The following is a 21,584-nucleotide window of genomic DNA, read 5'->3' on the forward strand; positions in this document are numbered from 1 at the left end:
TGAAGTTAAAACAGAAACTCTATTATTTCCATTTATTTCATATTAAATCGAAAAAACCACCTATATAATAGGTACCTTATAGTTTCGCCTTAGGTTAAGTGACACTTCTAATGCCCAATCGAATTTATAATAATAAATAATAACGTTAGACTATATAGTGCAATTAAACCATCTGAACATCGCTTATAGTGACGTCCGTTTATAAAAGTGAAATTAGAAACCTACTACAACGCTGTGACACTGCACGTGCAAACGTGTAGAAACATATAGATATGGAAACGCGATTCGAGTGTTTCGTTGTTATCCAATATTAGTCGTAAATACGATAATATTATGTATGTATAATATTATTTTATTTGAATTGTATATCGCATTCGTTGTTTATCTATACTAATATTATAAAGAGATAAAATTGTTTGTAGGAGATAATCTCTGAAACTACACTATACTTATACTCTAAAAAAATGTTAGTATTAGAAAGCTATACAAGCCATCTTAGTAATATACGCTACATTTAAAAAAAAAAATTGTATAAACGTCATACAAAAGCGAATGTTTATGTATGTATTCCTACATCCGAGGGAAAGAAAAGTTTCTAAACTATTACAAATAAAATCGGACTAAATATATTTCATACATCATATATGCATATATGAGATTATGAATACGATAAGATTTCGTGATACGCCTTGTATAATACAAGAATAATTTCTTCTATATTATATTATGTATATATGTATATATATATATATATATATATATATATATATATATATAATGTCAAATAAAAGCAAATTCTTTGTCTAATTATTATTTAACTTTGGGGTGTTGTTATGAGAACACTCACGCGAAGCTTACTGGCATTTTATATTCTGACATATTACAACCTGAACTGGATCATACCGAAATCGAGGTACACCAACATGGCAATGTACTGCGCAGTATTTTGTATTAAATATTAATTAGTCATTTTTTCTCGGCGAAGTTAAGTTATATAGCTACAGGCGCGTATACAAGGGGGGGTTTTAGGGGTTCAAACCCCCCCCGAAATTTCAGGAAAAAAGTCGAGATAACACACCAGCTGATACACAAGAACAATATTATAAACGTACTATTTTTTTGCCTTTATTGGATCATTTTATTCTTCAACTAGAAGAAAGGTTTTCCAAACATCATCGTATAATGTCCAGTTTACAATTATTAATTCCTAAGTACATAACTCAAAATACTACATATTTAAACACATTAACGGAATGTGCACTGTTTTACAAACCATTATTACCTAATTTTGATACGTTTGATACTGAGATTAAAATCTGGCAAACACAGTGGTAAAATGTATCTGCTGATGATCGCCCAAAATGTTCATTAACTACCTTAAGTCAAATTTCTAGCGATTTCTATCCGAATATAAAGTGCCTTTTAACAATATTAGCTACTTTACCTGTAACGACTGTTACTGCAGAGCGTTCATTTTCAACATTGCGGAGACTGAAAACCTATTTAAGAAATAATATTGGACAAGATCGATTGACAGGATTATCGCTCATGAATATTTATAGAAATGATGACATTGATATTGACGAAGTCATTAACAGATTTGCAAGACTACCTCGAAAAAAAGATTTTATATTATAAAAATTCAAAATACATGTTTTTAATTAAATATTATTTAAATTGTTTTTAATAATTAACGAATTTTATGAGAAATTATAAAATAAATTGTACTATACCTAATTGAAGTTGTGTAAATTTCTTGTTAGACTATAGTTTAGGTTAGATTATATAATTAAAAAAATGTACAACCAAAACCCCCCCCAAAATATTTGTTTGTGTACGCGCCTGTATAGCTATATCAAAAGCCACAGAATGGCAAAATTGTATCCAATCAATTCCAATTTCCAATCTATTATAGGTTGGATAAATTAAAAACGACAAATATTATATAACTTTGAAACTTCAGAATTACAAACTGTATACTTACATATAACCCTCATGGAGTCCGCAATCTACCATAGGTGGATTTCCTACTTATTATAAGTATACTGTTCGCATAATCGCAAGCGAGTCTTACAAGCAACACCGGGTGGAGTAATATAATATAACCAAACGTATGATGCCCTGAGTGACTTAAAAACTAATCAACGTAGATCCTAAACAATTATAGAATAAGGTTCGCCATTTTCTCGGTACCTTTACACCACAAAACAGTATTTGTTGACCGAACGTAAAATAATTGTATACGTATAATTCAAATTATACATTACAAGCAATTCTTTCTTCTGTATATTAACTATATATAACTTTAATTTTTAAAAATAAGACATCGTTTAACTACCGTTTAAAATTGATATTTTAGGAAGATTACACATTATTTATGTATATTATTACGCCAGTATATATAGTTGAGATTTTAAAAGCAATAAGATGTTTTTTATTAGTATTGTTGTTATTATTTTTGATATCCATTGTATATAATATAAGCAAGTAACTAAGAAAATAAACTGTGAATAAATTTAAGTGTAGATAGAACCCAGAAATATCATTTGAAAATATGAAAAATTTATCCTTAAGTATAACAACCGGAGAAACGTTTAAATATCAGATAATAAAATAATTATTATATTATTGGATATTATTCGGATTATTATCTTTTTCGCTACCACCGGTATTTTCATCAATATCCGCATATTATGTCTAAGTAGTGTACTGAATTACCTATTTGTTGATAAGTCACGGATTGACTTGAGTGCCGGTTCATTAACCACATATAAAAAGAATACTATAGTAAGGAGTTTAAGAGATGTAAAAACGGAAGACGGTTGAAATGTTCTAATAAGGTACATTTAAGGTTATCAAAAATCAAACACTTTTCTAGTATTTCCAAGTTAGGTCAGTCCCTTCCTCCCCTCTAGGAAATTTATGACTTATGTTTTTATTTAGGTATCGTTTGTTCAATTTTAAAGGTAGGTAACAGGAAATATTTAGAACGCATGACCTTGAATTTGATTCGGGGTTTTTTTTACAGGATACAGGACATATAAATACATATTTTTTTGATAAATTTAAATTTTTAACTTTTTTTTTTATCTGCGCATGCGTTCCTATTTTTAAATAGGAACCATTATTTTTGACACTGGATTTGTATTGCTTTATTTTTTTAAGGAACTTTGATCTTTACAGTTTTTTGATAACTTTCTTTTTATTGAAGATAAAAGTTTATTTACAATCTATACATACAGTGTATAATAAGTAAGTGTGGTGACTTAAAAATAACATTAATTACAGAGAAGGAAGGCTCCCAGCAGTGCCACCTGACAAGAAGTTAGGGTTTGAGTTTATTTATTTTATTTTTTTATAATTTTTTTTTTTTATTAGGTATTGAGCAGATCTCTTGGCCATTGCCTTTTTAACCTTCTAGGAATGATTGAGGTAGAGGATAAACTTTTAATTATGGGGTTTGAATGAGTGCGGAGCGTTGAGTGGAATTTTGAGTAATAGGATTGGGCTAAGTCGTTTAGGGTTGGTATGTTCAGGTCTTTATGTAGATTTTTATTGGTAACATACCAAGGGGCAGAGGTTATTAGCCGTAGGCATATGGATTGGAATGCTTGGAGGGTTTTAGTGTTTGATGGTTTAGCTGGCCCCCATAGCCCCATAGTTGAATGCCGTAGAGCCAAGCCGGACGAATTATCGATTTATATATCATAAGTTTGTTGGTTAAAGAAAGTTTTGATTTTAATAGGGGTCTCAAAAGGTTTTTTGATAACTTCAAAATTGACATTTTTAAGACAGTCGAAAGTTTTAAATTAGGTAATTCATCAAGCATTTTCAGATATTATAACTATTTATTTGTTAAAACTACTAAATTATTATTAGAATTATTATTAAATCATGTTTTTAATCAAATCAATAAACTATTATTGAAATAACTATCTTAATCGTTTTTTGATTTTATCATAGTTGAATGTTAAATTTTTAATAACCTGTGTGATACCTTTCTAAAATTGATTGTTAAAAGTTAAACGTTATTCTTAACTCGTGTGTGACACATTAAATTTTCCTATTTAAGAAATTTTTATTTTACTGCGCATGCGCAGATAAAAAAAGTTAAAAATTTAAATTTATCAAATAAATATGTATTTATATGTCCTGTATCCTGTAAAAAAACCCCGAATCAAATTCAAGGTCATGCGTTCGAAATATTTCCTGTTGCCTTTAAAATTGAACACACTAATAAATATTTCATACTACTAAAAATTCATAAATATAATCAAATCGCGAACCTATCTCAAATTTGTTAAAACCCACTTGATCATCCATCACTTTGAAATATAAATTATAAATAAAAATATTAAAAGTTAAAGGAAAAATTTGCAAAAATTTATGGCAGCGGTGGGATTCGAACCCACGCCCTTTCGGACTGGTGCCTAAAACCAGCGCCTTAGACCACTCGGCCACGCTACCTCCATGACAGCCGCTACGAAACTCTGTTATTTAACACGATTATTTTTACTCTTAACTTTTTTCTAACTAAAATAAATTTAAAAAAATATATAAAACATTTTCAAAATACGAAAGATATCCAAGATAAAATTCCAAATAGATCCAACCTACTTGAGATTGTAAAAATTAATAAAAATTTACAACAAAATGAATGCTATTGTTGCGTTAAATTGATATTCTTCAATATCATTTTTGATGGGTAATGTATTAATGTGACAAAAGAATTATATTGTGCAGTTTATCAATCTCGATAGGTGGAAGTTTATTTAACACTACGTAGAAAGTTGTATAATTCATGTGGAACTAGTAAGCAATGTTATGAAATAACTTGAGTTACAAATTAGAAAATGTGCTGCTAGAAATATTTTATATCCCTTAAGACATACAAGTTTTGTTGAGAGGATATTACAACACTGTTGGTTTTCTTTCTTTCTGGTCCACACAACACATTTACAAAACATAATTGTTTTTTTTTATGTATTAGAATAATCTTAAGTCAGATTCACAGCTACATTGTGACATTGTCATCTGTGTGTTGTTTGACTTTTAATGCATTATGATTGACAGTTATAAATTATGGTATCATTAAATAACCATATGCTACTAGCAGAGGTTAAAGTGGGAAAAAATCCCAGAGGGGACTAATGTCTCCATAAAGTTGTAAGTGTTCCATATATAATTTTATGTATAATGTCTAATGTATAAAATCCTAATTTGTTAAAGGCGACGCTTTTTAACAGCTGTCAGAGGTAAGGGGACTGAGTCCTAAAGCTCCCCCCCACCATTTTAACCCCTGGATACTAGAAAGTTTCAAAATCGAGCAGATATCACATTATTATTGGCTGTTGTAAATTACGGTATCATTCAATAACTATGGTTTTACTAGGAAGATTTTAGAATTGGATAAAGATAAACTTTTGGACGAACACATAACAGAATAACACCTTTCCAATAAGCGTAGTTTGTAGTAAGGTGTGGTAGAGTTTAAAATCTATAATTAGACACAAATATTGTTTTGTATTTATTGCTAATTAAATGTATGATAAAATTATTAAAACTGATTCATTTGAGTATAAAAATGTGTACCTATTATATAGATTAAGATGTATACTTGTTTATGATTTTATAAACATGAAACTGTTATTTTTTATACAATATTAACAATTATAAATTATCATTAATTAATTATCTAGTATTCTATTTGTGCTGCTATCTATTGATAATTTTTGAAACTTTATGTTTGATAGAGAATAAGCTTTCTAAATTAAAATATAATATCTTTAATTTTACCCAGTTAGATTTTTTATAATTAATCCTCAAGTACATGTACATCTTAATTAACTTAAAAATGCTTAAAAAAACAATGATAGGAACATCACTATATCAAAAAAATAAAATACCGTTTTAAGCATAATTCAGTTTAGTAGTATTTTGAATTCTAAATAAAATAATATATTTTAAAAATTAATTAAATGGATTAATAAATAAATATAAATCAAAATTTAAAAAATACAAAAAGGTTTCTTATTCTGAATTTTTTAAACATTCCATCTCTATTTTCAAATTATTAAGAGTTTCTACAATCTAATAATACATAGTTAAGGATAACTATTAACAATCACAATCATAAAAAAGTCAATGAGAGTATATTATAATCACGAGTATTCATACAAAACACTTGATTGATTTCGCATTCATGTTCATATTATTTTGTAATCGATACATTAACAACACTTCAACAATATCAAACTACAGAACACGAAATTGTCACTATTTTGAAGTAACAATTGTTATAATTTAAATTTTATTCTTTTTTTTATTTACTTTATATTATTACATATTATGGTATTGTATATTTGTGTCAATAGATTCATATTATTATACCATACTCGCATTCAGGATTGGGAAGATCTTTCAAATTTAAGGACTTAAACTTAAACATAAATTCATGAAATTGACAGTAATAATAATTAATCATATTATTGTTATCAACCAAAGGCAATAGTTTACCAACCTAACTGCTAGTATATTAATTTAAAAATAATTGTCAACCAAATAATTTATTGGCGGTGCCTCAAACCTTATCATGTTTCATAATAATCTTAATTAAAAATACTAATCAGTATCATACTAATATAATGGTGACAAACAATACACTAATATAAAGTATAATTAAATACAAAAATATTTTTTTGAATTGGAAGAGGAGGGGGGCTTCAGTCTAGATGCGCCAACATATTATAAAATATCTAAGATTTTTTTGAACGCTTACAGTATTTAAAAAATATGTTTAACAAGCAGCAATGAAAAGTTTAAAAACTTATTTTCCAGGAAATTACAGTTTAACAGACCCAACCGATGAATAATAATAGTTGTTAATAACAAATAATTTTCCATAAAAAATGCCTTTGGGGGGATGTATTTTTTTATTTATAATTTAATATCACATACGTTTACCATATCAAAGCACTTTTAACTGCCTCAAAAGTGACAATAGTTACAAAAACTTTTTTTTTATAAACACAACATTCATTGATCCGCTTATAATATAAAATATTAAAACATTTTATAAATATATGAATAATTAATAAACTCATAATATGTACTAGGTACTGTACTAAAATGACATCCCAAATCGTGATACAAATATACAGGGGATTCATGAGGCATAAAACACTCATTATTTTATACTATAAACTATTTACTATTTCAAATTTTTTTTCTTCAAAATTTTAGATACATGCAGTTCTAAAACTATATAAATTTTTAATATTTTTCACCCTTATATTTATCAGGTAAACCACTTTCAACTTTTGATTTTTATATGGCAACCCATATTAAAAATATCATAAATTAATAAGGCTATTTTTTTAATAAATTTTCATTTTTGTTAATCCGTTGACGAGATATAGTCTCCCAAAGTTGGATGGTTTTGGGATGGTATTCGCCCTGTCTAAATATGTTTACCTATTTTGGGGCACAACTTAGGCTTAACTATCATACTTACTGAATTTATTTGAAAAGTATATTATGTTTTACGCTAGAGTACAAAAATCCCAATTGCTGCGGCCGTGGTACTGACATGGTATAACACATTTATACACAAACACCACTCCAAAACCATCCAACTTTGGGAGACTATTACTCGTCAACGGAATAACAAAAAATAAAAATTTAAACGTGAAAATTCATTAATAAAATAGCCTTATTAATTTATGATATTGTTAATATAGGTTGCCATTTAAAAATCAAAAGTTGATAGTGGTTTACCTAATAAATATAAGGGTGAAAAATATTAAAAATTTATATAGTTTTAAAACAGCATAGATCTAAAATTTAGAAAAAAAAAAATTTGAAAAAAGTAAATAGTTTTTATAAATAATGAATGTTTTACGCCTCATGAATCACCCTGTATGATAACTAACAACATAGACATGCAGTTAAATATTATCAAATCATTTGTGAACCAAGAACATCAACCCAGAGTTTTAATATGAGGATTGGCTCACCATGAACTTTTCAGGTAATCTGGTGATCCAATCCGCGCCTAAGGTAGGGACCAAAATATAAAAATTTCAAATTTTATAGAATTGTTTAAAATTGGAAGACCAGCTCCAACACCCACATGTGTTGTCTCTGTCTTACAAGTAAGTAACATACCAAATTTTATGCACAGCAGATCTCGTTTAGCTCCATTAGTTTAAAATATAGAGTGAGTTGACCTCTTATAAAAATTAAAGTTAACATTATTATGGACGGCTTCTCATAGGCTTTGTATTATTTTTTATTTTTAAAGTAAGTTATGAGTATTTTAAGATATACAAATTCAAACAATTTTAAAATACTCATAACTCGCTTTAAAATTAAATTATAATACAAAGCCTATGAGAAGCCCTCCATAATAATGTTACCTTTAATTGTTAAAAGAGGTCAACACACTCTAAATTTTAAACTAACGTGATCTGCTGAGTGCAAAATTTTCTATTACACACTTGTAAGACAAAGACAATACATGCTAGTATAGAGTCCTCTTAAGGTCTGATCACTGAGGTAACATTCATTACTACTGATATATGAATAATATAAGTATTATTCATGTTTTTATACTTTTTAGAAAATATATGAAATATTTTGAACAATGACTCATTATAAATTGAAAAGCTTGTGAAATTACAAATTCATACGGGTGTACTTCATCTAAAATTGTATTATTATTGTGTAAATAATAAAATTAAACAATCTGTTAAAATTATGTCAGCCCACAACTTGTTTACTCTCTCTGACACATTCCCAATACACCAAGTTTGTGTTCAGCAGAACCAATCTTGTATTGTTAGCTTTAATATTAAAATGAATAAACCTATAATCAATCTTATAGTTAAGAATATTACCTATGTCATAAACCCATTTACAATATTGCAAACATTTTTTAAAAACCATAAATAACATTAACAACTCCTATACCTTAACTCAGCCAGTGGCCATTTTATTGTAAGACTATATTGTGATTTCAAATAGACAGCTGTGTTTTGTCTCCTTATTCTAATCTCTCAGGTTGTAACTTGTAGGTAGTATATGTTTTAATGATGGGCCGATACCATTTTCCCTTGATATATGCTTCTGATGTAAGTTATATACTAAAATATATAATACATAGACTACCATGTGACCAGGGGCGATCTGTGAATTTTATACTTTTTCGACGTTATCAACCATAAAAGAATATGTTTTAAATTATTAACTCTTCCGTGGCGTAACAATAAGGTAATAAAAATAACACAGTAGCAAAGGAGGAATTATTACTATTTTTTTGATGTGATATATTAGTTTAATTTTTTTTAAATATAATAGTAAACAGTGAGTGTAAAAAGTATTCGTACACTCCATATTTTTGAATAAATATACACTTTTATTTATAATATTTTATTTTTATCAATAAACCAACATTCACACACAATGTTATAATAATTGGATTGATAAGGAGAAGTATGTTAAGCATCTCTATAAGATATATCATGACACACACATGGCCGTAGGAAATCAAATGGCAGTCAACATGTTAAAAATAATTTTAGAAAAAACTATGAGAAAATATTATTCAATTGAAAATTAAAAACAAAAACAAATAATTTTAATCAACTATCAATTATTAATTAAACAAGACACATAAAGAAACATTCTAAACATCTTTTTTGATAAATAAATTAGTTACCACCGATATCGCCCATCATTAATTATTTAAATATGTTTTGAATAATACTATAAATATCAAATGCAGTAAATATGTGGGAGAAATACTAAATAAACAGTCTCTACAGCGTCAGCTACAACACAACAGTCAATATGATTTGGCCAAGAGAATCAGGTACCTATATTATAGAAAACTAATGGGATGACCAAACATATTTTGTTATTTGTAAAAGCCAGTCGAAATGTTGCACATAACTATATTTAATCTTTAAATTATGCCACTGAACCTAACCTTAATAATTTACAGTCTAACTTTAATAAACTTAAAAGTTAAAACTAACTAATTTGCAATGAATAGTGAATACTACTAATGAAATATATTATCTTACCTTGTAAGCTATCTAAAAGGTACATGAGCAATCTATGTGTGCCATTTGGTTCACTATACAACTTCATTACTTCTTGACACAGAGGATTACCAGCTAAACTTAATACTTGCAATTGAAATAAACGCCCCAACTCATGTGGTAGTGATCTTAACATATTATAACCCAAATGTAACTCTCTGAAATACAATATAATATGTAGTATAAAAAAAATTACAGAAATTAACAATTATTAAAAGTGTTCAAAACTAATTTCTACCTGAGGTATACTAATTCACCAAGTTCAGCAGGTAAACTGCGTAATTTATTTCCAGACAAATCCAGATATTGCAAGTTAACAAGCATTGATATATCTGGCGGTAAACGTGTTAATTGATTGTCATTCAGGTAAAGTCCTGTTAATGTCGTCAAATTCCATAAAGAAGGACTTATGTTTTTTACACAACCTAATATTTTTAACAATATAAAAAAATGAAAATAATTTATTTAACTAAGGACATAAAAACAAAATAAAATACCAATGATTTCCAATTCTTCCCAATGAGTTTCTTTCCCCTGTTTCACCTCTTCAGCAGTTAACATATGATATTGGCGTAAAGGCCTGCCATTACTATTATACTGCTCAGCTTTTTCCCGAGCTAAACGTTTTTTATCATTGAGCGACATGTGAGTTCTAGACACATTAAAAATACATTAGACAAACCACAAATACAAAATTTATATGAAAGACGGTTGAATTAATTTACTTTTTCTTTCTGTCTTTAAATGGAGAACATTCCTCTGTTGAATCGTTCATTGAGTCAACTACAGAAATCTGTTGGTTGTAAAAAAATATTAATAATCAATATGTAAGACACAGATAAATTTTTCTATGAAATTTAAATTAAAAACTATCATCACAATATGGTAATTATCAGGTATATAAATATAAACAATAGGTGAGACTCGTCTGTTGTTAAAAGAAAAATATATATATTATCAAAACATTACTATAATAATAAAAACTTTTCTTCTTAATTAATTATACATTTTTATCCGATGAAATATTCCAAAACCAAATTAATCTGTATTACATTCCATCTACCCTAGAGCCACTTGTTAGTAAATAAGTCTTTGTTTGTTGTATAAATATCAATTCAATTGTTTTACCTGCTACTTTTATTAATCAAATCCAACCGTTTTGTTCGACAGGTGTCCTAACGTTTAATGCAATCTTCAAAAAGGGAAGCGGCTATGGTAATGACTAATCTACAAAAAATCATTCACAACACAGAGTTTAAAAAATACATAAAGTTAAAATCATCCGACACTAGACACTAGACAGCAGTAGCTATATAGCTAAGTAAACGAAAAAACAAAACATGATATAAGAACGATATCAGTGTGACCAGTAATAATAATCGCTTAGATCCGATTGGTCGGTATTGATAATAATATGTTACCCATATTTCAGTTGGTTAGGTACTGAGGTTATGTTTTTATTAACAAAATAATATATTTTGATAAACATAAATTAAGACATTTTAGACATTTACTATTTAGTCTAGTAAGTTTAGTTCATTCTTTCACTGTCCTAACTTTTAACCATGTCAAAATAAATTAGTTGATTGTACTTACTTTAAGGTATAACTCACTTTCTAAGCTGGTATATCTTTAGAAGTAGAAAATATAAAGATTTTAAAACAATAAAAGCGTTGCATGTCAGATTTAAACCTTACAAATTTGCATTGAAAAATATAATGAAAATATTCGATTTATTATAGGTAATCGTTTACAGGTGATTCAGAAGAAATACCACTGACATTTCAGAAATCTTTTACGTACTACATAACATTTTTTTGACAAGGTCTTTGATAATAAAATCGATAAAATGTTTAGTAAGTGTTGCACAAGTGAAAATGCTCTATGTTCGCCTTTTAATGAATATTTTATTTTTAGATTTTAGTTATCTGTTTCGCTCGCTGCCAACAGTTTCTTCAATATTGCCAGTTCGATATCGTGCACGTAAATGTACAAGAGAGCGAAAAGCAAAAATTAATAAAAAAAACAGAGCTGCTAATTTAGCCAAAGCAAGAAAATATATACCTATATTAAAGAAAAAGTCAGTAGTAAATTTTGTTTGAATAAACATGTCTTTTAACTTTAAAGATCTATATTAGCACTAAGTTTAAACTAAAAATTGCAAGATTTAATTTAGTTTCTAGTATTTGATCTTAAAAATTTATTTTTCTCTTAATATAGACATACACTTAATAATACTTACATATTACTATATTAAATTCAAGTATTTAAAAAATATTTGGTTCACTAAATGAATGCAATGTCTTCTAAAATCTTTATTTTTATTTAAACAAGTTTCTGTGTAGTATCCATTGGTTTTTGTTACTAATACATCTATGTATTCTTTATTTTAAAATCGATATACTCTCGTACAATTAGGTGCTTAAAGATCAACTATTTGAGGAATGCAATATTTAACTTGACTTACATTTCTTTAATATAAATAGTAACATATGTTTTTATTACTATTTTAAAGTATCCTGAGCCACCTATAGACTATTAATTTAGCTATTTAACTGAATGAAATTCATGAATTATATAAATGATAAACCCTATACCAATGTTTCCCAAACATTTTTAACTCAACGCCCCTTTTAGATTTTAAAAATCTCATACCGCCCCCTCCCAATCAATTTTTTTCAACCACCTAGTACCTAAAATCTATAGTCCTTTAATATAATTATTTAGATGTTATTTAAGTGCCTATAAATATTATACCTACATAATTCTGTATTTCAAATTAGTTTTTATTTGCAATCAGTTATAAACAATAAAAATGTAAATGATTAATGAGCCCATTTCAAAATAAAAATGCCCACAAAAGGGTGGTAGCCCCCACATTTGAGATCACTGTACTATACTAATGTTTTGACCATCATCATGCATCACTAATTTTTTAATAATTCAATACATAATACTTAATATCATAAACAATCTTCACATTTTTTGTTCTTATAATAATTAGAGAATTTTCATAAAGTTATAACTGTTTATAGGCAGCTAGAAAAATCAAGTCGTACAATTGAAACATTTCCTTGGCGTTCATCCAATGATGATGTCTACCTTGGATTATTTAACCAAATGCGCAGGTCAGTTTTGATCTATTTTACATTATTAAATTATTCATACTTACATATTTTATAAAATAATACAGATATAGCTTGTTGGAAGCCATATTAGCTCACCGTGAACTTCATCATCCAACAATGATCAATGTACCTAATGCACCTCTTAATGTTCGTCTTGAAATAGACTTAACTACAGATAAAAAAAATAAATTTGTGGATAAATATCATAAAATAATTGAATTACCTCATCCTTATGACCATGGGGAAGATAGAACAATATTAGCATTTTGTCAAAGTGCTGAAATGATGGAAGAAGCTAGAAATGCTGGTGCAATGCTAGTTGGTGGTAAAGAAGTTATTAAAAGTATAGAGGTATATTACATCTTGTTATACCACTTATTACTATAATTAATTACCTTTCTATCACAATATTTTCCTATTCAATCTTAAATCAATATACTTATAATAAGAAATAAGTAATTACTGGCATATATTACCTATATTGTTGAATTATGAGATGTGATTCTAAAAATATATCACTAATCATTTTAATTTTTTAATAATAGTATTAGAATAATAACTTAAAATTAATACAAATACAAGTATATAACTAATTATTAATTCAGGGCTTTCAAATGTTATAATTTTGTCGTGTTGCTATATTTGACATAAAAACAATTTTTAAACGATATAATGACAAAATACAATAATTAAAACATAGCATAACGCAAAATGTAATTTGAAAAAAAATATAGATCTTGCCTGTTAATAGATCAGTAAGGTCGTATATTATATAAATTATCATATTGGTTGATCACATATTAAATGAATAACAGTACACCTAGATTTTGTATTGATAATACCAATATTAAGTATCAAATTTCAATAAAGTAATTCTAACTGTAGGCATTTGGAAAATTATATTTGTGTATAAATTATTATTTATTATATTATATTTAATATCAAAATTTTCCAAAATTATAACTGCTCTTAATTTGTTTAATATACTCAAATATACATTTATATGAAATAACAATATATGCAAAATAAAATTTTAAATATAACCTTTTTGTGTTATGAAACATATTTATACATCACTCACATTGTTTATTATTTTCTCGACAAATATAAAAAAAAAATAAAAGAAGTCTTAGTGATAACTGATAAGATACTATACTAAAAAAATTTAAATACAATTCCCTAGACCTAATATAATTACAATTTATTTTTTAGAGAGGTCTCATTATGTTACCGGATTTTCAATATGTACTTGCTCATCCCGATATTTTAACAGAACTACCTGCCATCCGTGGACTATTAAGGAAACGTTATCCAAGTCTTCAACATGGTTTGTTATTCAGTCGTAGTAAAGGAATTTTAGCAAAGTATAATGAAAACTATTTGAATTACAGGTTCACTGACATTAGATTTAGTAGCCATGGTAAAACATTATATAAAAGGTATTAAATACAATATGCAAGTGGATCCATATGATGAAGCTTTAGGAATTGTTGAAATGAAAATTGGTCAGGTAAAATACAATTTTTATTTAGTATCAAAAATAGAATACTAAATATCATATATTTTTGTTTTAGATTTCAGATGAACCAAATCATCTAATTGAAAATTTTGAAACCTTATTTAAAGATGTTATGACCAAAGCTCCAAAAAGAGCTAATCCATCTCAATTTGTTATAAGGTAATTAATTTTTAAATATTAAAATAAAGCTTTTCTCAACTTTTCTTAAACATAATACTAATGAATTACTTTTATTTAAAATAATATAATATGAAAGTATGTACCTAACTTTAATAGTTTTATTAAAACATATAAACATATTAGTATATTACCTAATAAACTCTCTATTTTTAATGGTCTCAAAAATGATGGTAAATTTGTTTAATATAAAATTAAATACTACTTTAAATTACTACTTATATGTATATTTCAAAATTCTTAACTGCATGGTTAGTATACTTAAAACTGTAAGTAAATAACATATTATTTTGTTCAAATATGTAAATTTATCTAAGTATTGATAGGACATACAGTGATTAATGATTATAAACTAAAAATAACATAAATAATAAGAATTCATAAGCTTTTATTTTAATTATGCATGTCCACCACTGAAAAGACGTCTAAAACGCGGCTGTCCGCATGATTTTATTCATTTATTACTATAAGTTAAATTACTTGAAACTATAATGTAATTATATTATTCATCTAAACAATTAATATTGTCTATTTGTTTAACCATCTCAACTGTTACTATTGTTATTATCATTATTATTTCTTCTTATACTATTATCATGTTAAAATAGCCAACAATTAATATTATTAATTATCCATAAATGTAGATAGCCTTATAGGCTAGGAATGTCTTATTGTAATTAAATTTTTTTTTTTTAAATGGATTTATACATACATTGTCAAAACAATATTACTTCCAACAAAAAGTTTCATTTTTATACTTAACACAATTTAAAGCAAATTTTAAATCAACTTTCTTAAATAAAATAATGTCACAAGTACTTTATAAGCTTTTATATTTATTTTTGTATTGGGCATTAATATGCTTATTAATCATTGTAAAATCAAAAATAAATGTGTTAGATAGCAATGTATTATAAATCAAATAACTATAATAGTATTTACTATTGGTAACTTTGTTGTTGCGCTGGTTACTTTTTCAACATCAAATTATTTTTGGCTAGTACTAGACTATTCTAAAGCTATTAGGTATACCATTGATTAAATTATTTTTTCTGTATCAGGAGCTAGGTCACTAATTGTAATGTTCAATTTCATGGTAAACACATTCCAGTCAGCTTTCTTGGAATTTAATCTTCTAAAAGAAATATTTTTTGGTCCGTTGAGATACTATCTATTATATAGCAGTAGGTCATAAAAATGTTTCTTTCTGCCAAGCGACCACATCCTCTAGCAAGCCCAATTACTTAATGTGCACCAACAAAAACAGTTGGGAGCATCACAACGATCAAAGTTACCAAATAGACGTTTCTTTAAAAATAGTTTCGCAGATTTTATAGAAAAAAAATTTCGCACTATGTAATTGACCTAATTATCTTTTTACTAATTTATAATTTTTTTATAAGCTTTTTTTAAGTTAATATACACAACTTTTCATTAATGCAGAGCTATTGACTTTAGTACCATATTCTATAAAAATATATAGGCTATTTGTATTTAATACATAGGCATGTCTACGTGAGAGGCAGGGTGGGCACCAGCCTCCCCAGTGACTTGATTCTTGGCCTCTTGGCATATAATCTACCATGGTTGAAACACGGATTTCTGTATGGTTAGTAGTGCTATATAATTTCCATACTAAAATAAAAAGTCACAAATATAGATTATAAAATACAGATTGTTGTAGTAAGTAAAAAAATGGAAGCCTGGACACGCCTATGATTTAATATATTGCTATATTTATACATTCATACAAATAGTTGATTTATTTGATAAATAATTATGTATTTCAGATGTTTAGCTCAAACTCCAGCATCAAGGGAAAAATTCAATATCAATTTATCTCAGTTTGTTAACACTGAAGAAGACTCAGAATCTGATTCAGATTCAGAAGATGAAGATGAAATTAAAAAGAAACAACGTATTTAGTATAAATTAATTTTTAGTGATTTGTTATAAATTATTAAAATATATTAGTTAGTTGTTAGTTTTTTTTTTTTTAATATACGCGTACAATAACCATAATTTATTATTTTATAATACACCTGAAAATATGCACTTTAGAGTCAACCCTATGGTGAAGCGAGCATGGAACAATTTTTTTTATAATTCTAGGCCCAAGTCAGGAGCCTCTGACGTCTGGCCTCTACCTAAGACTGACTCTGTGATACTTGTTTAAGAGTATTGTGCATTACCATATAAAATTGATCTTATTGACAAAATCACAACAACCATCATATTGTGATGAAACACTGTAACATTAAACAACACTTTCAAAAAAAGTTAATAATTATAAAAATACATTGCTAATAATTGCTAATAATTGCTAATAATTGCTCAATAAGCAAAAAGTAGTTCCTCGGCAGTGGCGCAAATAAGGGGGAGTTAAGCCCCCCCCCTCAAAAAAAAAACTACTCAAAACCCCATCAAAAATTATATTATGTGTATTGATCTTAATAAAATTTATTTTACCCAGTAATTAGATATTTTGTCCTTACACCAATAAGACAATTTTTTTTATTAACTAAAATAATATCACTATAAACAATATTACTAATATACTATTATAGTCATTTTTTTTTTCGATTAACAGCGTTTTTTCATAGGACGGCTGTATAGACAGTAGAAGTATAATACTAGTATTATATAATATTTTATGATGTCTAAATAATTGTATAATGATAATCAAATAAATTACGAATAGTAAGGTTTTACTGATAAACGGATCAAAATAAAACAATACTGACGGCGACATCTGACTACTATCAAGTCTCGTAGACCATTGGAAAAACAAGATATCTGGAATCCTCGCCCTACTGAAATGTAGATGTCAAGTAGATCTTGTATAGATGATAGATCACTGTAATAGATTTGAAATTTGAATTCAATGATATGACAATTATATGGTTTATAAGTTCATACTTACTGTTTATAAGCAAGTTTAAGTAACTTAAAAAATATTGTATTATTTAATTGTAAATGTAACTAACAATCAATGCTGAACATAACATAATAATTTTTTAGCTAATTAGCCAAATATTTTAAAAATAATAAGTAATAACGATAAATAATATAATAGTAAGAAAATAATTTAAGTATATTTCAGCAGTATTAATTTATTTTACTATTAATAATATGGCCAAAAATTAATTTTTGATGAAACTTTAATCACTATAAATATACCTACCGGCTACCTAATTTATTTTAATTAATAACAACTTACCAATAAACAGTAACACAGTGTCCATGAGGTTCATAGTGCAATAACTACTGCAATAGCATCAAATTAATCTCAATGTTTTGGTAATATCATTCACTATCATTGTGTATAGTAAAATATGATAAACAATAATATGTTGAAAAGCAGTGGCGTATCCAGGATTTTCGAATGGTGGGGGGGGGGGGCTAAATCTATATCGATATTCGGTACCATAATAAACATAACGTTTATGCTTTGCTTATATTAGGTCATTGTTACTAAAGATAATACGTTGTATTCAATACCGTTTTTAGAAATATCATGGTTTGTACTTTGTCTTTTATAATATAAAATGTATTCCAAAACATGGCCAATGGGATGGGCTGAAGCCCCCTAAGCCCCCCCCCCTGGGCAGGGCCTAAAATACATCTAATTTCAGGGGACACACTTATTAATTTAACTGTTGACTTTGAACTTTGACACATTTTTATAGCAAAAAAAAACCTGTGTAAGTTGTAACTTCCAAAACCCCCCTTCTTTTATGTACCACTTATTACCTTACACATTAATAATATTTATATGATATTGTTACTAAAAATACAGAAAATAAATACAAGTATAATTTAAAAATATTTTATTATAGTAATATACTAATATGTAACAACTTAAAATGAATAACACTTATTATAATCATCAGTTGGTTGCTTTAGTCGATCAGCTTTAGCTTCAGGAAAAACACCTTGATACCACTCTTGGTTGGTCGCTTTTTCATGCACCTTACTATGCCGTTGTTTTTCGTTCAACCATAACAATACAGCTTCCTTTGGATTGTATTCTGATACGGATGGCATATTTAATTTGACGTACAAACAATCCTTAATAGTATTCGGTGACAAGGAAGATCGACCTGACGTTTTTAAAACATTATAATAAGAAATTAACCTTTCCACATCGGCTGAGTGGGGTTTAGCAGCCAACAGTCTTCCCTGCAAAAAATACTTTAACTTAGAATAGTTGTTTTGTATTTTATAGTTTAAATGTATAAATGTGATTAAAAAAATAATAAATAACAATAAAAAATATATTTAATATTAGGTAAATCAATATACCACTTGATACATACCACTGATATACTTAATGGTTTCCAAGCTTCATTTAACAAAAATAACTTTAACAATTGTATAGACATTTTCTTTTCTGCAACTTCTGATGTGTAAGACGCTTCTCTGTAGCTAGTAACAAAGTCAACTAAATTAATATCTGGACAAATCATTTTATGGCATTCATTAAGTTCCGAATCTGTCACTGTATTGCTTAAGCGTTCCGACGGTTTAAATGCCTTCCATTCTTCAGCATCTAGTCGATCAGCTAAAAATGTTTTAATATGTTCCAATGTATCATTTCGTACAGCAGAAAATGAACGGGTATCAGAGACGAATAAATGATGGGACTTTCTTCGGGAATTTTTTTTTTTTTCATATAACTGTATGTCTTTTAACATAATATTTGAGTGATTATTTTCTGGTTCAACATCAATTGTTTTAATTTCATTTTCTAATATACTTTCCCATCCACCGAGTAAATGATGTTCTCTTAGATTTTCAATAGAATGTATTAATATATTTCTTTTCTCAGCTATATCATATATAAGAACATCATCTGATTGGATTTGTTTCTGAAAACGTGAATACAAATAACCCAAGTCGACAAAAAAACACAACAGTTTTAATTTGTTAACATCAGTTAAATTTTTTAAAAAGCCTTCAGCCTTTGTTTTATTATCTTTATCATGTTTTTTTAAAATAAAGTATTTAACAAGGATTCTCCAATTCCTTAATATGTTCAGTAATAAATTATAAGTAAACTCTGTCCACCTGACATCAAAATACTTAGGAAGTGTGTACATAGTTTTTTGTTCATCTAGAGCAACTTGTTTCAATTCATTAGTTCTTAGTCCCGATTGGTGAAAGTAGGATGAAATCGAAGATGAACTTGATACTTCACTAACAACTCTATTTGGTAAACTTTGGTGAAAAACAGTGGGTTCATTAGCACACAATCCAACTACAAAATACAATGAAAACTCAAATCAGGACTTAAATAAATTAGTCATTATTATGTGTGTAGATCCTTTAGCCAGTTATATATTTTATTAAACAAGACAAAATAACTAGTCAATTCTTTAAAATCCAATTTGTAATAAATAATAAATTATAATACCTAACTTTAATTTTTTTAAATATTTCAACATATTTTAGGCTTCAAATAAATACATATTACATATTAAAATACATTTAGGTATATAATATGCTGTAGAGTTATACCTAATATACTAAATTATATATCACTATAGGCATAATAGAATATTATAACTTAATGTGCTATAAAATAGAAATTACAATGCTCTTACTAGTTATTTTTTTAGTAGGTTACAGTACACACTACCTACACAATATTGAATTAATATGAACTTACTTTGTATTGAAACATTATCAGTTTTTCTTTTTTTTATAACATATTTGTCCATAATAATATAGTATAGAAATAAAATAGGTAATTAGGTTCAAAATGCTAAATAGGCTAGAGTAGTTCAGTAAATAAAAATATTAAATTATTAACAATACTAGTTGATACTAACTATCGTCTATTATAATAATGAATAATGATTAATATTATTACTATCAGAATTCAGAATCACTAATACCATAATAATATTATGTTGTTCAACAATTTTAAAATACCCACATAGTATATTTATAGACAAAATCCCACGTTTGAAACAAGAATTTTGTGGAACAAAAGTCCATTGGAACTAGGCACATGTGTTTTGTGGAACAATGTGTAATGACCAGCCAAAGTGTATGATATCAGATATAAATGCTTATCACTCGATATTTGTATAAAATTGATAATAATTATTCTCAATTTATTTTGAAATGAAGTTATAACAAAATTGTGTTGAAATTATTCCTAAATTGTTATTATTACGTCTTAATTCCGCAATCAAAACTAAAAACGTGTTATAAAACTTGGGACACACATTTGTCATTCAGGGGACACACTTTGATTTTCAGGGGACACAATGTGTGTCAGGGGACACAGTATTTTAGGCCCTGCCCCTGGGTACGCCACTGTTGAAAAGAGTTAGTAATATCACAAGAAAAAAAAAGCGGGTAAATCTTGGATGTCGCTCTGCTGTACAGTAGGTTAACAAGTGGGTTACTGTAATGGATGGAATTAAATTTGAATCCAATGATATTATATCATTGTACACGAAAAATGATTCTGAGTGGGGACGGTTTATCTGTCTAGGAAATATTATAGATTATTAAAAATTTTCAAATCTTAGATTTAAAAAGAAAATTTTTCATGAATTTCTAGCTTAAAATGATTTGCGAATTTTCGTGATTTTTACTATGTTGTCAAAATTAAAATTTGAATACTTGTAAAAAAAAAATTGT

At 27.2% G+C, this 21,584-nt stretch overlaps 3 protein-coding genes, 1 long non-coding RNA gene and 1 other non-coding gene across 8 annotated transcripts in view; 1 reads left to right on the plus strand and 4 right to left on the minus strand.

Annotated features, from left to right (window-relative positions):
* The window catches only part of twin (CCR4-NOT transcription complex subunit 6-like twin), a 61,374-nt gene extending 49,958 nt beyond the window's left edge, over window positions 1-11,416 (minus strand). The window contains exons 1-5 of the mRNA XM_089227951.1: window positions 11,232-11,416; window positions 10,829-10,896; window positions 10,601-10,755; window positions 10,342-10,528; window positions 10,086-10,261 (exon numbers count right to left, since the gene is read on the minus strand). Of these exons, the coding sequence (XP_089084077.1) occupies window positions 10,086-10,261; window positions 10,342-10,528; window positions 10,601-10,755; window positions 10,829-10,878 (568 nt within the window). The 5' untranslated portion in view covers window positions 10,879-10,896; window positions 11,232-11,416. The remainder of the gene's footprint in view (window positions 1-10,085; window positions 10,262-10,341; window positions 10,529-10,600; window positions 10,756-10,828; window positions 10,897-11,231) is intronic.
* TRNAL-UAG (transfer RNA leucine (anticodon UAG)) lies at window positions 4,388-4,467 on the minus strand. Its single transcript has one exon. It is a non-coding gene; the product is annotated as a tRNA-Leu (tRNA).
* A 137-nt stretch (window positions 11,417-11,553) lies between the features above and the next one.
* mRpL1 (mitochondrial ribosomal protein L1) lies at window positions 11,554-16,949 on the plus strand. Of its 3 annotated transcripts, none has more exons than XM_089227952.1 (9): window positions 11,554-11,705; window positions 11,846-11,959; window positions 12,021-12,183; window positions 13,139-13,231; window positions 13,297-13,582; window positions 14,444-14,558; window positions 14,623-14,741; window positions 14,806-14,909; window positions 16,718-16,949. In XM_089227952.1, exons 2-9 carry the CDS (start codon window positions 11,953-11,955, stop codon window positions 16,851-16,853), a joined length of 1,023 nt encoding a protein of 340 aa, XP_089084078.1. In that variant the 5' UTR covers window positions 11,554-11,705; window positions 11,846-11,952; the 3' UTR covers window positions 16,854-16,949. The 3 variants fall into 3 exon arrangements, with proteins under 3 accessions (XP_089084078.1, XP_089084079.1, XP_089084080.1); XM_089227953.1 differs by having other exon boundaries at window positions 11,564-11,705; window positions 11,860-11,959; XM_089227954.1 differs by having other exon boundaries at window positions 11,613-11,628.
* A 612-nt stretch (window positions 16,950-17,561) lies between these two features.
* On the minus strand, window positions 17,562-18,381 carry LOC149055733 (uncharacterized). Its single transcript, XR_016191797.1, has 2 exons — window positions 18,148-18,381; window positions 17,562-17,784 (listed from the first exon to the last, which is right to left on the minus strand). It is a non-coding gene; the product is annotated as an uncharacterized LOC149055733 (long non-coding RNA).
* Window positions 18,382-18,740: 359 nt separating this feature from the next.
* On the minus strand, window positions 18,741-21,168 carry LOC149055734 (uncharacterized). 2 transcript variants are annotated; one of them, XM_089227645.1, is made up of 3 exons: window positions 20,599-21,168; window positions 19,247-19,798; window positions 18,741-19,109 (listed from the first exon to the last, which is right to left on the minus strand). In XM_089227645.1, the coding sequence occupies exons 1-3, from the start codon at window positions 20,611-20,613 to the stop codon at window positions 18,789-18,791; spliced, it is 888 nt and encodes a 295-aa protein (XP_089083771.1). In that variant the 5' UTR covers window positions 20,614-21,168; the 3' UTR covers window positions 18,741-18,788. The 2 variants fall into 2 exon arrangements, with proteins under 2 accessions (XP_089083771.1, XP_089083770.1); XM_089227644.1 differs by having other exon boundaries at window positions 19,247-20,187.
* Between the last annotated feature and the right edge of the window lie 416 nt (window positions 21,169-21,584).

Source organism: Diuraphis noxia, unplaced genomic scaffold (assembly GCF_037042655.1).
Source record: "Diuraphis noxia isolate RWA-SAM2 unplaced genomic scaffold, SU_Dnox_SAM2 contig0004, whole genome shotgun sequence".
Lineage (NCBI taxonomy): Eukaryota > Metazoa > Arthropoda > Insecta > Hemiptera > Aphididae > Diuraphis > Diuraphis noxia.